This window comes from Caretta caretta, chromosome 20, assembly GCF_965140235.1.
Source record: "Caretta caretta isolate rCarCar2 chromosome 20, rCarCar1.hap1, whole genome shotgun sequence".
NCBI classification, from domain to species: domain Eukaryota; kingdom Metazoa; phylum Chordata; order Testudines; family Cheloniidae; genus Caretta; species Caretta caretta.
The window spans coordinates 4,236,544-4,252,327 of NC_134225.1; the positions used below are offsets into that span (position 1 = coordinate 4,236,544).

Here is a 15,784-nt window from a genome sequence, read left to right on the forward strand (position 1 = left end):
CACAGGTGACTCAGTTAAATGCCTGGCTGCTGAGGTCTAGCAGCAGGCTGGGAGTGGTGGGTCTTGATTCTGTTTGACTCAAGATGGGCAGAGGCAAAGCTGAAGAAATGGGGGTTAAAGAACTTCTTGGCAGGTCCTAGGAGAAATCCACCTGGGCACTAGGGAATGAAGTGCCAGCCGCAGGGCGGGTGGGCATGGCTCACCCACACACTTGTCCACCCAGCTCGCTTGGTAGTAAGCATAACCTCTAGTTCATATGATACATCTTTATTTTTTTTAAGAAGTCCCAGGTGGAGAAGGGGCTACAGGCAGAAGACTGGCTAGAACTGGACTTTCTGCTGGTTGCAAACTAGCATCGCCTGCAGGAAGCGTTCCTCAGGAGAGGAGACGCCGGCAGGTACAGTTGTCCTGCCAACAGCACTAAAGGTTTGAGATCGTGGCTGAAGCTGGGAAGCTGTAGTAGCGAGTGATACGTAGTGTTTTGTTTTCCAGCTTCCGGCGGTTGGCCGGATGGGTGAAGCGGAAATGCGGTCCGCGTGCCTGGCTGTGCAGCAGATCCCCAACAGCCACAAAGGCAATGACAATAAATGTGTATAGAAAGCTAAAATATCAGCTATTGAGTACACTTGCAAGAGTAAAAACCACCCCCTCACCCCCCCTGGTCCCTTACTGCTTTGGTCCCAGGTGTGGTAGAGCCCACCCCCAGGACATGGGGCTCCGGCTGCTCTCCGCCTGTTGACTGGGTGCTCCGTTCTCTTCATTAGAAGAGCCCTTTTTCTTTCTTCAAGTTGATCTGCTTCCAGCTGGGAAGAGCAGCAAATTCCTCCCTCCTGATTCCAAACACTGCCACAAAGTCACTTTCGGAGAGGTAATTCTGGCAGAGAAAACGCCGGGCAGATTAGCGGGGGGGGCGGGACGGCAGTGTGTGCAGTGGCCTTGAGATGGTCATTTTGGAACCTAAGGGGGCACAACTAGGTAGGAAGGGAGGCCAGGCTGCTTTTCTGTAGAGCCAAAGGGGTGCTGGGCTGGGACTCTGCCTCCAGCAGCGGAAAGCTGAGTGGCTCTGTGGAGATGCCAGGGCTGCCCACAAAAGCTCACCCTGGTTACAGTATGCAGGGAAGCCGGGGGTGCACACTAGACACTTACTAAGAGGAGACAGAAATTCATTGACTCAATGGAAGCCCAACAACCTGTGGAACAGCCCAGTGCCGGGAGGTAGCAAGAGCCAGTGCAGGGGGTAGAACAGCAGAACTTCCCCCCAGGCCTCTCTAATAAACCCTCAGCTCCTCCTCCAGCGTGCTGTCGGAGGGAGGAAAGCTTTTCAAAAACCTTCCGCATTAGTGAGCCAGGGCCGGATTCCCAAAGAGGTTTAGGTGCTTGTTGAAATCAGTGGGAGTTGGGGGGCTAAATCCCTGCAGGATCTGAGCCCAAGCACCTGGTCCCCAAAGCTCACCTCTTTCTTGGCAGGGTCTACATCTCCTGGCAGTTCCTCCTGGTTAGTTAGCACTTCTAGAGGGTAGAACTGAGCCACGCCACCACTGTGGGCCCCAGAGCTGGGGGAGAGAGCTGTCCCGTTCAGATCCTACGCAGTGCGGGTGGAAGGAGAAACACCCCAGAGCATGTCAAGTTGTTTTAGTGCAGGAGAGACATGCCCCTCTCTGCTGAGCCTTTGCTCCTAAGTCAGTTAGGGGGCTGCATGAAGGAGCCCCGGCTACTGTTCGTAAAAGGTCCAGCTGTTATTGCTGGGATCCCTTGCATTGCATTCAGCCTCCCTGCAGGTTCCCTTACAGTTTCATGTAGCTACAAGATCCCAAATCACCTGTGCCCAGAAATGGGCTAGTTTTGCTATGCACTGTTAAACAGCTGTTGTGTTCTACCCCAGGGGTGGCTACATTTCTCTGGCAGGGAAAAGCATGCCTATATGTGCCCTTTGCAGTGTGCTTTGGGCTCTCTAGGTGGAAGGTGCTAGGTAAACTTAGTAGATTGTTGCTTCAACGCTCCATCTGAACACAGCAGTTTGTCTAGGCGCTTAAGTGGCTGATTTGTAGAAGCTGTGAGGAGATTAACGGGCATGGCAGGTGCTCAGCGCTTTAGCCGGGCAGGTGGCCTAGCTATAAGTTGTAAGTATGGGCCCAGTGGGGCAATGAGAGCCCATATAGGGGAGTAGCAGTGTGCAGATTCTCAAGTGTTTGCCTCCCCCGAGGGCTAGACACCCCCTAACCTGGCAGGAGGTGACATGTCCCACCCCACGCTCTGCAGCAGGGGGAAACGGGTGGTCAGTTTGCTTTCTGGAATTCATCCCTGTCTTTGGCCACCTGAGCCGAATCCCACCCAGTTCCGGCCACCTCCCTACACCACAAACACAACTCACAGCTGTGATCCTGACAATGGCACAAGCATCTCCCAGCTCCTCCTTCAGCTGCTCGTAAGTCTTCCCTTCCTGGAAGGACACAGAAAGCTGAGAACCCCACAGCTCGCCCCTTAGCCACAGTTATAACAGGGTGGGTGGAGTCTTGCCCTGTTCACAGGGAGGTGCCCCAAGTGGGTGCTGGACTGCCCAGCTCTTACCATACCAGAGCCTGGAGCACCTGCAGTCAGCATGAGGATGCAACTAGAGGAGGAGAGAGGGGCTTGAGTGAATCCCTTGTCATCGAGACTCCAAAGCCAGAAGGGACCATTGTGATAGTCTGACCTGTGACAGGCCAGAAAACTGCCCCAAAATAATTCCTAGAGCTGATCATTCAAAAAAACGTCCAAGCTTGATTTAAAAACTGTCAGTGAAGGAGACTCCACCGTGACCCTGGGGAAATGGTTCCAGTGGTTAATTATTCTCAGCATTAAAAGCTTACGCCTTATTTCCTGTCTGAACATGTCTAGCTTCAGCTTCCAGCCAGGGGATCAAGTTCTGCCTTTCTCTGCTAGAGGGAAGAGCCTATTGTTAAATATTCGTTCCCCATGTCGGTACTTACGGATGGTGCTAAATAGATTGAGCTCTTTGAGTCTATCACTATAAGGCAGGTTTCTAATCCTTTAGTCGTTCACGTGGCTCTTCTCTGCCCCATCTCCAATTTATCAACATCCTTCTTGAATTGTGGGCACCAGAACAGGACACAGGATTCCAGCTGTTGGTTGCACCAGTGCCCAATATGGAGGCAAAATAATCTCTCTCCTCCAACTCAAGATTCACCTGGTTATACAACCCAGGATCGCTTTAGATCTTTTGGCCACAGCAACACACTGGGAGCTTGTGTTCAGCTGATTGTCCATCATGCTCCCCAGGAGAGATCCCCCCATGCCATAGGGATGGCCTACTTTCTTTGTTCCTAGATATTTACATTTAGCTGTATTAAAACACTTGATGTTTGCTCGCACTCAGTTGACCAAGCGCTCTCGGCCCAGCTCTTCTCTGGCCCAGCCTTACTCCTTGGGCTGCCTCAACTTTCTCCTCCCGTCTTTACATTTTCCATTGGTCCCATGCAAGTGAGAGGAGAGATGAAACTGAGGACTTGAGGGTGGCAATCAGCCCGAAGGCAGCTAGGCCCCCAGCCTCCTGGGAAAGGCAGTGGATACTGGGCAACTGACTCCCCTGTGTGCCTTCAGCAATCTCCCCCATTCGCTCCTTATCTGCAATCAAGATTTACCAGAAAAGCCCTCACTGGTCCCTGCTAGTCTAAGGATCAGTTGCATTTCCCCATCTGCTCGAGGCCAGACCCTGAGAGGCAGATGCCTCTGGACTGTGTGCTCTAATCCAGAGCGGCAGATGAGGATGATAAACCCTGCCCCGGCTGGATTCTCCCACCCACCTGCTGTGGCCAGGCTTCCACCTTGTTTATACTCACGCTCCATTTGTGTGGGTCCCAGGCTACAAACCACCCAGTGAAGTTGGGTGGCTCAAAGCCCTGCTTGACCACCAAGATGGGCGTGTCAGTGTCCCTCCCGCTGGGGTGGGTGCAAAGATATTCCTGAGCAGTGGCCAGCGCTGCTTCTTTCTCCATCGTGTTGGCATCCTTCCCAAGCCACAAGAAGACCTGCAAGGGGAAATGCAAATTGGCCAGGCACGGGAATGGGACTGGAGCTTAAGGTCAGAAGGGATGGTTGTAATAACCTGGTCGACCTGAATAACAGAGGCCAAAGAACCTCAGCTGGGATTTGTGCATCAAGCCCAGAGCCTGGGATTGAGTTAGAGCTCATGGATTTCCTAGATCCAGGCCAGCAGAGGGACAGAAAGCACTCACCCCAGCACTCAAGAATGGGTGAATTGGGTGCTCATGAAACTGATAAGCCGGGGTAGCACAAACAGATGCTGTGTGTGCGGCCCCTTGATCCTGACCCACATCCCCTCGAGCCTGACCCATGGCCCCCTGCTCGTCCAGTCCTGGGTTGTCCCCCCCCCCCCCATATGCCCCTCAATCCTGACCCACAGCCCCTCTGCTAGTCCAGCTCCAAGTTCCCCAGGCAGCCAGTTCTACCAGGACCCCCTGACCTGTAGCCATCCCTCCGCTATCCTCCTTCTGGGCAACTCTCACACTGGGACCGCTGGTGTGTCTTAAATTAAGAAGGCCCCTGGAATACCCAAGTCCCAGGGATTTTGCTGGCTGATGGCAGATCCTGTTTGGGGCTGGGCAAGTGGGGAATCCGGTGGCTTTTGCTCTCCCAGCGCACCTGGTCCCATGTGTCGAGCAGCATCACGTCGCTTTCGCTCAGGTCATCCTGGCCGAAGTCGGTCACTTCCGTCACCACGAAGCGTCCCGTCTTGTTGGAGCATTCGAAGAGCCGGGGCGGGTGATCTGGGACTTCCTGCTGGAGCCTGCAACACACAGCTCTTTCAGCAACCCTCCCTGGCTGAGACTGTCAGTGCAACCCACTCTGTACCCTGGTACCTTTTGTCGCTGGCATAAGGGGCTTTGCCTCCCAGCACTTCCCAGAACGCTGCTGGCTCCTGCCCTTCGGCCACAGTTTCCTGTGTGCCCTCACAGATGGTTGCAGCCAGCTGCTTCGCCATTTCCCGCTCGTCCCCGCTGGAGCCCTGGCGGGCAAGGAGACAAGCTGGCATTCGCTGTCCGTGGCGCACAGCGACGGGGGAGGAACGCTTGCGGGGGGTTCACTTCCCGCTGGCTGCCCAGCCGGTGCCAGGCCGCCCCTTACCTTGCCGTACCACAGGTAGTGCTCGGCCTGGGTCTGGAGCAGGAAGACGTCGTTGGAGTTGAGTGACGAGGCAAACGCCGGGACTTCCACGGCTTTGGTGTTGGACTGGGCGGTTCCGTGGATCTGGAAGAGCCTTACGGGCGGTTCCGGTTCTTTGTTGCTTTTCCTGGATGTCCCACCCTGAGGGGGGGAGGGGGAACTGAGCCCTGGTGCCTGAGAAGGAGCCCCAATGGGGCCCCAGGAGAGAGAGCGGGGCCTAGGGGTTCCAGCTGGGTTAGGACCAGCACGGGTAGGGTCTGTGCTAGGGAAGAAGAGAGCTAAGGGGGGAACCTCATGCTGCAGAAGGTTTGGAGGGAGGACACAACAGCTGGGAATGGTGCTGGCTGAACCGGTGGCAGGAAGGAGGGATGGGAAACTCATCAGTGAAACGATCCAGCCCCAGCTCCTGCACAGGAGAGTTATTGCTCCGGGGCCACTCTGCGTCTACCGCACTCCAGCAACAAGGGGGGGGGAGGGATGGGGGTGGGAGGAGAGAGTCTATGCCCTGTAATTGAGACAGTGTGGAACAGACACCTGGGTCCCGTTCCCAGTTCTGCCACTGATCTCCTGCATGACCTTGGGCAAGTCCCTTTCCCCCGGGCCGTGCCTCCGTTTCCCCTCCCGCCCCTTGTCCGTTTTAGATAGTGCTTTTCAGGGTAAGGGCTGCCTCCAGCTCTGTGTTCATGCAGCCCCTGGCGCAAAGGGGCCCTGATCGTGGCCGTGGCCACGAATTGAAACCGCAACTGCCCTGGTGACTGGAAAATCCAGCCCAGCGTCTCCTGCCCCCGGCCTCCACTTCCCCCTGCTCCTGCTGGCGACGCCGTACCTCAAAGATGACCAGCTTCCCTTTGAAGATGGCCAGGAAGTGGCGCGGCTCCTTGCCCATGCTCACGCGCACCTGCACCGGCTCCCCCTTGAACTGCCGGTCCACTTCCACCGCCTGGTATGCGGAGGCAGCCAGCTCGTCCTGCGTGGCGTGGCGACCCTGGGCATGCACAGAGGGACCGGCTCGGAACGGCAGCCCGGAGGAGTCTCCGCACCTGCGGCCGAGGCAATGCCCCGTGAAGGGGAGACGGGGTAGAGGGTTCTGCCTACCTGCCAGAGGTACAGGATGTAGCGGGGCCGGTGGTTCACACCGTAGGTATAAAGCACCAGGTAGCAGTCTCCGCCGAAGAAGAAGCCATGCCACTGGTATTCCACCGGCTCCAGCTCCAGATTCTCGATCCTCCAGACCTAGAATGAGCGCAGCCGTGCCGGGAGTGAGATTAGCGCGAGTCATACCACTGGGCCGTTCAGGCAGCTGATCGGTCCATGCTGACCCCGTGACGAGGGCAGTCTTTGTAACAGGGCCGTTAAGAGCCGGTTTCCCCCCCTAGACTCAAACTGTTGCCCCATAGCATCGGGAGCTTTGTCAGGGAGCATCAGTCCAGTGGGAGGCCACCCCACGCCCCCATTCCCTGCAGAAAACTTGGAAAGGGAAGGGGGCTGTGGGAAATCGGCCAGATGCAGGACCCCCTTTGGCGCAGGAGCATGCACAAGGGGGGAGCAAGCAGGGGCATTGCGCCCCCCCCCCCCATCAGTGGGGGTACAGAACTCCTCCGGGGTCAGGGCATGGAAAGCAAGCTCCTCCAGCCCAGCCAGGGCGGGACGTGACAGCTCCTGGGGCTGCAGCAGGGAGAACCAGATCGTCCGGCGCAGGGGAGAGCTAGGTCCACCGGCCACAGGGCCGCGGTGGGGAGAGCCAGCTCCTCCGGCCGCAGGGGGGCACACACAGCGCCCCTCCAGAAGTGGCCAAATTTTTATTCCTGTGCACGCCCCTGCATTGGGGTCATTCAGAGGGTCTTTGATCAGCACCAGGGGCCCGAACAGGGCTGGACAGCTCAGCCCAGAGACGCCGCGAGCCACTTCCATGTGTCTTCCATGTGCAGCCAGTCCCGACGACTAAGGATTCCCAAGCTGCTTGCAGGTGCTGAACTCGCCTGCAGCTTGCCAGCTTGGGCATTGCAGCAGCCGTGAGGGCACCAGGCTGCCCCCCAGCGAGCGGAGGGGCCTGGATCCCCCTGTCCCAGCAGAGCAGGGGGGGTTCTGCCAGAGACACCTGCACTGCCAGGGAAAGGGCAGAGGGGTCACCCAACAGAGCATTCGGCTTTAGTGCCCCGAGGCCGACTCACGGCTCCTACCTCCACCTTCCCTTCCCCGTTATCCACCATCCGCTCCTGGGCGGCCAGCTCGGGCCGGGTGTGCAGCAGCATGGCATCAAACTTCTCCTGGCTGACTTTGGCTGCCAAAAAAAAAAAAAAGCATCGGGGTTTGGTCAACAGCCTAGGTGGAGAGAGGGGGGCAGCAGATGCGGGCATCAGGGCTGCAGCGGTCAACGTGTATCCCATACCCTACAGCATCTACCCCCGTACGCTGTGTCCCTGTACCCTGGGGAAGGCCTCGGCATGGGGGGTAGGGGGCTAGCTTAGGAAATAAGCAGACCAGCTGTGTGCCCCACATCTCCCTGCAGACAGATCGGCGGCCGCACCCTGCAAGCTCCAGGAGAGAGGAGGCTCTTCTTACCCGTTTTGCCAGCGCTGTAGGCTTTGCCCAGCCCCACCGTCTGGTCCCGGACGGTCCATGTCTGGAACAGCTGCTTGAACATGGCGGATTCGGCACCATCGTTCACCGTCTCCACGTTGGTGCCGCAGGGGTAGCCCTTCATGTTGATGAACTCCTGCCAGGCCAGGGGCGGAAACGGCAAGGAGCCCGGTCAGTGGTGCGACCCGGATGCCCCGCAAGAGGCCCCCACCCTCTGGCAGCATGGAGTCAGGAATCCAGCTTTCACTCCAGGCCCCCAACTTGGCCCTGGTCCAGATCGGCTCCTCCCCATCCCTGCACGTGCATCACTGTTAGTGAGACTCCCTCGCCCCCCACCTCTGTCCTACCAGAGCTTTGTCCATGGCCGTTCGCCTCTCTGCCTTGGAAGCCCCCTTCCCCTTCCAGACATAGATCTTGGTCCCGGCATGATCCAGGATGTAGCAGTCCTGGGGAGGAAAAGGTCAAACCACTTCCTGGGGCTGCTGATTGGCCTCATGCCATGCTCCTCTGCCTGGCCCTGTAAGGCGCGAATGGGGGGGTTGGGGCTTAAAATGGGGCAAAAGGGATCCAATCAGGGTGCCGTAGAAAGGGTGGGGGGATTTTGCAATGCACCACTTGCCGGTTCGGGAACTTCCCAGACCACCCCCCAGTGCTCAGTCCTGCCCCGGATTGAAGGAGTCGTGGGAGTTGCCAGACTGGATCAGCCTCAGCATCCGGCCAGCCCCGTCTCCTGTCCCTGACGGCGGCCAGCGCCAGAGGAAGGCGCAAGGAGCCAGCAGCTGCGGGATAATCCGTCCCCTCCGGTCTCAGAGTTAGAGCCATCCTGCAAAGAGGGCTCTAGACGGCTGGCTCTGGCGCCCTGGGGGAGCCAGGCAGAGCCGGGCAGGCGGAGGAGGAGCTCTGGGTGAAGTGCAGCGGCGGGAGCAAAGCCCCAGGGCACAGAGGTGGATTTTAAATGGCACCTGGTGAAAGCCCTGATGATGCACAGCGGCCCCCGTCTTTCACTCACGTCATGGCTCAACAGCTCCTGCACCAGCGGCCTTGCGGCCTCTTCCAGCACCTGCATTTTCCCTCCGGAGTCTGAGACACTAGAGAAAGGAGAGGGGTGGATTTATTCCCAGGGGCGCTGGGGATGTGGGGGGGTTCAGGGCCCAGGAGGGGAGCAGACACCAGGGCAAGCCGATGGGAATGTTCCCTGGTCTCTGGGACAGTTTCCACCTGCTCCCCTTTCTACAGGTCTCTCGGGCACGGGGCCGTCAGGGCCCATCCCAGCGATGCTGCAGCAAATCTAGGAGCCACCAGGCACAAGGAGACCGGCTTGGTTTGGGAATTGGCCAGCCGTGCTGGGAGCAGGGGTGCCGTCCCTGGAGGAAGATCCCCGAGGAACAAAACCCAGCTGGCTCCGTTGCACTTGGATCAGTCTAAGCCTGCATGGGAGATGCGGATTAGCGAGGGATGGGGAGTGAGGCCCGGCAAATGCCAGTGAGATGCGGAAGCCTCTGTGTGATGTGCCCCCCCACCCCCACTCGCTGCTTTGCACTGCACCCCGCTTACCGATAGAGCAGGACAGTGGTCTTCTGCTGCTGGTCCACCACCTCGTCCGGGGTGCTGGGTTTGATCTTCCGTGGCCTGTCTCCAAGCACGCTCTGCAGCACCGTTGTCAGCTCCAGGCTGGCTCCCTCCTGGTCGCCGTCCACCACCCCGATCTCTGCCCGCCCCCCACGCTCCCGGTCGCGGATGTCTTTGGCCAGGAGCATGGCCTGGACGAGACCCCCCAAGAAAACGATCATCGGCTCCCTGCAGGGTGCTGGGCAAAGGCACCAGGCACCCCCCCCCCCCACCCGAGAGCCTGTGCTGTCTGAAAAGGCAGGACGGACAGATACGGAGGGGACAGGTGAAGGGCTTATCACAGGCTGATGACAAACACAGCCCGGCACCCCGCACGCTCACCTGGTCTGGAGAGAGGAACCAGCGCTCGCCAAATGCCCTTCCTGGGTATCGGACAGAGCATGCCCACCTCTAGCGTGCTGGTTCCAAGCCAGCCCAGTAGGGCCAGGGAGTGGGGTCCAGGGCCTTTCCCTTCTAGGGCGCTGGTTCCGGTCCAGATCCAGGGGGAGGGGAATGCTCCAAACTTCTCTTCCCTACAGCGGCGGGAGTAATGGGAATGGCAGGCGGGGCGGGGCAGGTCCGGCAGGGTTCCTACCTTCAGCCGCTCCCTGGTGTTGCTCTCGGGGCCGTTCCACTGAATAATGACCTTCCCCAGGTCCAGCAGGAACACGTCCCCCAGGTTAAAACTGTCCCAGCTCATCTCCACCTGCGCCCGGGGGCACGGAGAAGAGGCCGTGAGGGGGCTGGCACAGCGGTGGGGGCAGGAAGCCATGCTGGTGCCAGGGGAAGCGGGAGGACCGAGCAGCAGTGGCCGTAGTGGAAGTAGAGTGGGAAGGGCAGCCACGGGCAGGGGGGCAGCCGCCATGCGGGGGGAATCGGGAGGACGGAGGCAGGGACCACGCCAGCAGCAGGGTGGGAAGGCAGCTGGCGCACCGGGGGCATGGGGCGGGCAGAGCGTTGGCTGTGCCAGGAAGGCAGTGGCTACGCTGGCCCCAGGGAACCGGGCTGGGGGCGAAGGGAGGCTGCCTTGCCGTAGGGCAGGCGGGGGCCCAGGCCAGGGGCGGGAGTGCCCGAGCCCAGGCTCACCTCGGTGGCCGCGATGTTCCGTCTCCCCTTGACGTGCAGCAGGCGCCGGACGTTGTAGACGTTGGTCTCCACGTGCGTCATCCCCGAGGCCACCCCGCCCTTCTTGTAGCTGGGGGAGAGGGGTGGGGGAAGGGTGAGCGCCCAGAGCAGGGAAGGGGGGGCCTGGGCCAACCCGGCAGGGAGGAAGGGGAGACACGCACGGGGGCCGCCAGGACCCTCCTCACCCTGGCAAACACAGCCCCATCACCCCCCAGCCCCAGAAGGTGCTGCGGGCACAGCTCCTTGCAATGCTTGCAGGCTGATGTCCCCCCCGGGGGGGCTGGGGACGGCCTGTAGGCCACACGCCCCGGATGTCCCCCCCGGGGGGGCTGGGGACGGCCTGTAGGCCACACGCCCCGGATGGCCCCCCCCGGGGGGGCTGGGGACGGCCTGTAGGCCACACGCCCCGGATGGCCCCCCCCGGGGGTCTGGGGACGGCCTGTAGGCCACACGCCCCGGATGTGCCCGCGTGGGGGCTGGCTGGGGTGGGCAGCCAGAGCCCCATGGAGGGACAGGATCTCACTCCAAGCAGGAGGGTTGGTGGGTCAGGCCCACCGGGACCAGGGCCCCTCAGCCTCCTACTCACATGATGCCCTGCTTGAAGTAGCCTTTGAAGAGGTCCGACTCGTGGCACTGCACCTCCCGGTGCTGCACGGGGCCCCCACCCAGGTAGTCGTCCAGCTGGGTGGTGTAGATGGCGGCGCAGCCCTGCTTGTCCCATGAGGAGCCCTTCCCGACCCAGCAATGGATGTTGTGGGCCAGGACGCTGCCCGAGCGCCGGGTCTGCAGCAGGGACAGACCTCGAGGAGTGACCCAGCCTCTGCCCCGCTGATCCCGCAGCGGGACTGCCGGGGGCTAGGTGCTCCCGGATCCCAGCTGGCAAATGCTGCCCCGCTCCACTGCATGGAGGAGGGAGGGAATTTCTTCCTGACACCCTGCCCCTCTACAACTGGGGATCAGTTTGTCAGTGCCTGCCCGGAAGCCGAAACAGAGAAGCCCTCCTTGCTGTATCCTCACTCACGCCGCTAATCTTAACTGGAACGATTGCCTCCAAATCATGTGGCAGGGAGTCCCACAGGCTAACAGGACACCATGCAGAGCATTTTCTTTTGTCAGGCTTAAACCCACTGCTGTTGCTTTTGCCTTTCGTCAGTGCTATCTCCCCCCCCCCCTTTCTACTGCTCTTCCAAGACAGACGGGGGGGTGGAGGGAGGAAATGGAAGAGATCAGCTTTGGAAAGCAGCCTCCCCGAGCTGCTTGTCTGTCCCACACCCGCCGGGATTAAAGCAAAGCAAGGGGCCCTGGGGTGAGTACCGGATGCTTCACTCCCAGCACCACGCGTCACCCTTTGGAGCCAATTCTACCACCAGCACCTGGAGCAAGTCCCAGCAGGTCGGTGGCTTGGGGGGTTAATGAGCCCACCCCACCAGCAGGGGTTGCTGCAGCCCTGGGGGCACTCACCGAGAGGAGGACGTAGCAGTCGCCCTCATAGAAATTGCCATGGGATTTCGGAGGCACCTGCACCAGGTCCATTTTCTGGGGGGAGGCAGAAGTGCATTGAGACCAGCGCAGCCTCCCCCTTGTCCTGGCATCAGCCATGGGGCACACAACAGTCATCCCCCTGCAGAGCGTCCCTCACCTCCCCCCCACCCCCGGAGCAGCTCAGCCAAAATGGTGCATTGGGTGCGTTCTGGCCCAAGGGGAAAAGCACCGCGCCCAGCCAAACTCTCCCCAGCGGGCCGGCCAGAGCCGAGGTCCCCCAGACAGGGCAGGGCTGGCAAAAGGAAGAACCAGGAGGGAGGAAGCCAGCTGGGCCTTTGGGGATCTGGACAGAAGCCTAGGGAGTCGGGGGTGAGCTTTGGCCTGCTGATCAGCAACCATGCAGCCACCTCTGGGGGGTGGAATGACAGCTGGTTATGGAAGTCCTGCACATCCACCGCTGGAATGCAGCCACCTCTGGGGAGGGGCGACAACTATTTATAGGGGTAGCCCATCTACGCCACTGGATTCAGCCATCTCTGTGGTGGGAGAGTGGCAGCTGTTTATGGAAGTACTGCACATCCACCACTGGACTGTATCCTCCCCTGGGGAGGGGCGTGGCAGCTGTTTAGCTGCAGCTCACTTCATCGGATGCATCACGAAAGCTGATGCACAAATAAATTGGTTAGTCTCTAAGGTGCCGCCAGTCCTCCCTTTCTTTTAGCATAAAGAGCTAGAGTTGGAATTAGGCCAGGGCACCACACCCCAGCCCCCATGAAAGGGCCGTGGGAAAAGACGAGTGGCCCACTGGAAGTACTCGCCAGCCAACTGCCCATATCCCTTCTGCACCCTGGAGGTCTCCCAGCCAAGTCCTAGTTACCAGGCCAGACACTGCTTAGCTTGCAAGCTCCAAGGGGATCCCAGCCCAAGGCGGGAGACGCGCCCCACTTACCTCAACCCTCCAGATGAGGAGGCCGGGCATGTTGTTAACCGCCTTGAAAGCACTGCTCAGAGCCATCGCACCCCGCGCCGGGGACTCACCGGGGAGCTGCCAGGCAAGAGGAGACAGTCAGCCCAGAGGAGCAGCCCACCCCCGACACTCCTGCCTGAGAACAGCCGCACACGTCCCAGCTGAGCGAGGCAGAGGTGTAAAAAGCTTCTGCAAAAGCTTTGCCCAGAAGCTGCATGCTTTGGGAGGGGAGGGAATTAAAGGGGTGAAGCGAGGGGATGTGGGGTAGGGGATCCCCCAAATCGCACGAGATGGAACCCAAGCAGCTCAGCAGGGGGCACTCTCTGGATGAGACACCCACCCCCTGGCCCCTCGCCCCCACGCACACACCCAGGGCCAGGAGAGGTGGAAGTTCGTCGTGGGTGGCACGTGCAGGGTGAATCAGGAGCCAACGCCCAGGGAGAAGCTCCCCCCCCCCCGCCCCCACGTGTCTCACAGCACTGGGGATCTGCCCCGCCCCACATCTCAGGGGCTCACCCCTGCAGGTGTCCCACCCCTCCCTCCAGCCAGTGATGCTAGAGGCTGGTGCCTGGGATTTGGGGCTTTTCCTTGGAGCCACAGCTCACCAGCTCCTCAGGATAATTCCCCCGAGTCACGCCAGCCAGGGTTTGGGAAGACTCCATGGCCCCTTTAAGGAGGAATTCTCCTTCCCAGGCCTGGCCTGCCCCTCACAGCAGATGGAAGCTGTTAGGGCATGTGGGCCCCACCCAGCTGGTTCTTGTGCCACCCCGAACGGAGTCAGGCCAACCTGCACATTCACACTGCACAGCAGCCCGGTCCCCCGCTCCCTGCACCAGCTGGGATGGCACCCAGCAGAGAGCAGGGTTTTCTAAGCTCTGGATCCATTCTCCATGCCCTAGATCCTGGGGCAACCCCATTGCCCTGGCTGGGCTGGGCGCCTCTGGCTTCACCGCCGCAGCCAGGGCTCAGACCCAAGGGCACCCTGCGGATACTTACGAACACCGCAGGAATCTCTCCTGCCCACTGGGTGCTCCCTGCCTGCCCGGCCTGGGGGGGTCCAGCTACTCAGCACGCTGGCCTGGGCACAGCTGGGGTGCGGACCCTGCTCTAGCCACGCTGCCCGTTGCACTGCAGGGAGGGACACGCCCTGACTGCAGGCTCTGGAGGAGAATGGGTTAGAGGGGCCGGGCTCACGGCAGCCCAAACCATAACCGCTCCCCCCCGTCTCCCCCAGTTTTCAGTCATTGAAGCCAGATGGCGTAACCTGACCCAGGGAGCCGGCCCAGCCACAGCCCTAGGAAAGAGTCGGCTGGGTGAGACACCATCAGCTGGGTTTGATTAGCCAGGAATGTGCTGGTTTTGGGCCCGGCTGCGTTTGCAGACGCCGTTCACACTGGTTTGTTCCTCTCCGTTCACACAGGCACGGCCAGCCCTTTCCTACCATTGCACTTAGCCGCAGGGCAGGTGTCTGCTCATGCCGAGCCCCTCAGGGGGAAACACCAGGGCCAGACTTCCCCTCCCTATGTGGCACCGACTAACCCAGTACTGAGAAACCTGACATGGCATTCCCCAATCCAATGAATCTTGGTTGGCATCAGTTCCTCCTGCCTGAGGAGCAACTGATGGACGCTCTCGTTTCCTGCCTCAGCTGGGATCTCTTCCCACCACCCCCTTTAGATCTACCTTGATTCACTAATTTTCACTCCTCTTTCCCTCCCCGAGTTGCCACCGAAGGGCACTTGCCAGTTCTCTCATTAAATAGCCACGTGGTGGCATTATGCACCAGGAGCCCAACAGGAATGAGGGGGCTTCAAGTTTCATTCTCTGAGCCCTGCAGATCTAGGGCCATCTCAGCCAGCCCATCTCCCTCACCCAGCCCAAGGCAGGACTGATCCCTAAGGCCGCTCATCTAGGACTTCGGCCACCCCAAAGTCAGGCTGGAACTCACCTGAATTCGCTGCTGTCCTCTGCAAATGGCTGTTGAGGAGACCCCGGAACAGCTGCTGGCATGAGCCCCAGTTACCCGGCGTGCCTGGACCCAGGCATTATATTTGCCTGAGTTTGCATCTCAGCCATCTTTGGGCAACCCTGACCAATGAGCACTGGCCTGGCCGCACGCTTGACATAGGCAAAGCAGAGGGAAAGCAGCTATTTGTTCCTGTTTGAAGCACTGACGGGCGGGGGGAAGGGGCGGGGGGAGGGGGCCACAGGGACGCTAAGGTCAGCACCGCCTGGCTCTCCTCCTTCCACGCCCTCTTCCCATTGATTTTTCTAAAGTGCTCGGGCTGATTAATAATTCAAAGAGGAGGGGGGAAATTAACCACATGTGAGTGACATGCACAGAATCGAGGCAGGAGATCGGGGTGTGTGTGTGTGTGAGAGAGAAGGGGAAGGAGCCAAGCCCTGAAGTGGGCAGCTCGAGGGGGCAGCAGTGACGGCTGGAGGAGTGGGAGGACGGACAGGAGAGGTGGAATAGCAGCAGCAAGACAAGCAACTAACAAAGGGGGCAGGCCCAGGAAAGGGGGCCCCAGGGTGTCTCCATCCTCCCCTCGCTGGAGGGCTTGGACACTCCCCACAGCCCCTCCTGCCCCCCTTTGAAGGGGCAGCCGGAGCATAGGGCCCATCCCAGCGCCAAAAATCTGGGCTCTCGCTGGGGACAAGTCAAGCATCTTCTGAGCAGACCAGGCCTGCAGCTGTAGGTTACTGAGTGCCTGGGCCGTGCATGGCCATCCCCAGAGCCAGAGCAGCTCCTGCTACCCCAAAGCCAGGAGGTTAACGGCGTTGGCCCCAAGCCGTGGGGCTACTTCCCTGCTCTGCTCCCTGCAGAGCTGGCCCCTT

At 60.0% G+C, this 15,784-nt stretch overlaps 1 protein-coding gene across 2 annotated transcripts; it reads right to left on the bottom strand.

Moving 5' to 3' along the window:
* Positions 1-251: 251 nt before the first annotated feature.
* On the bottom strand, positions 252-15,057 carry AVIL (advillin). 2 transcript variants are annotated; one of them, XM_048831998.2, is made up of 20 exons: positions 14,895-15,057; positions 12,929-13,024; positions 11,959-12,033; positions 11,084-11,280; positions 10,459-10,567; positions 9,968-10,078; positions 9,319-9,524; positions 8,774-8,852; positions 8,112-8,210; positions 7,747-7,900; positions 7,365-7,465; positions 6,280-6,417; positions 6,011-6,169; positions 5,146-5,325; positions 4,881-5,026; positions 4,663-4,807; positions 3,840-4,028; positions 2,372-2,440; positions 1,454-1,582; positions 252-874 (listed from the first exon to the last, which is right to left on the bottom strand). In XM_048831998.2, the coding sequence occupies exons 2-20, from the start codon at positions 12,992-12,994 to the stop codon at positions 761-763; spliced, it is 2,466 nt and encodes an 821-aa protein (XP_048687955.2). In that variant the 5' UTR covers positions 12,995-13,024; positions 14,895-15,057; the 3' UTR covers positions 252-760. The 2 variants fall into 2 exon arrangements, with proteins under 2 accessions (XP_048687955.2, XP_048687954.2); XM_048831997.2 differs by lacking the exon at positions 14,895-15,057 and adding an exon at positions 13,943-14,086.
* Positions 15,058-15,784: the final 727 nt, after the last annotated feature.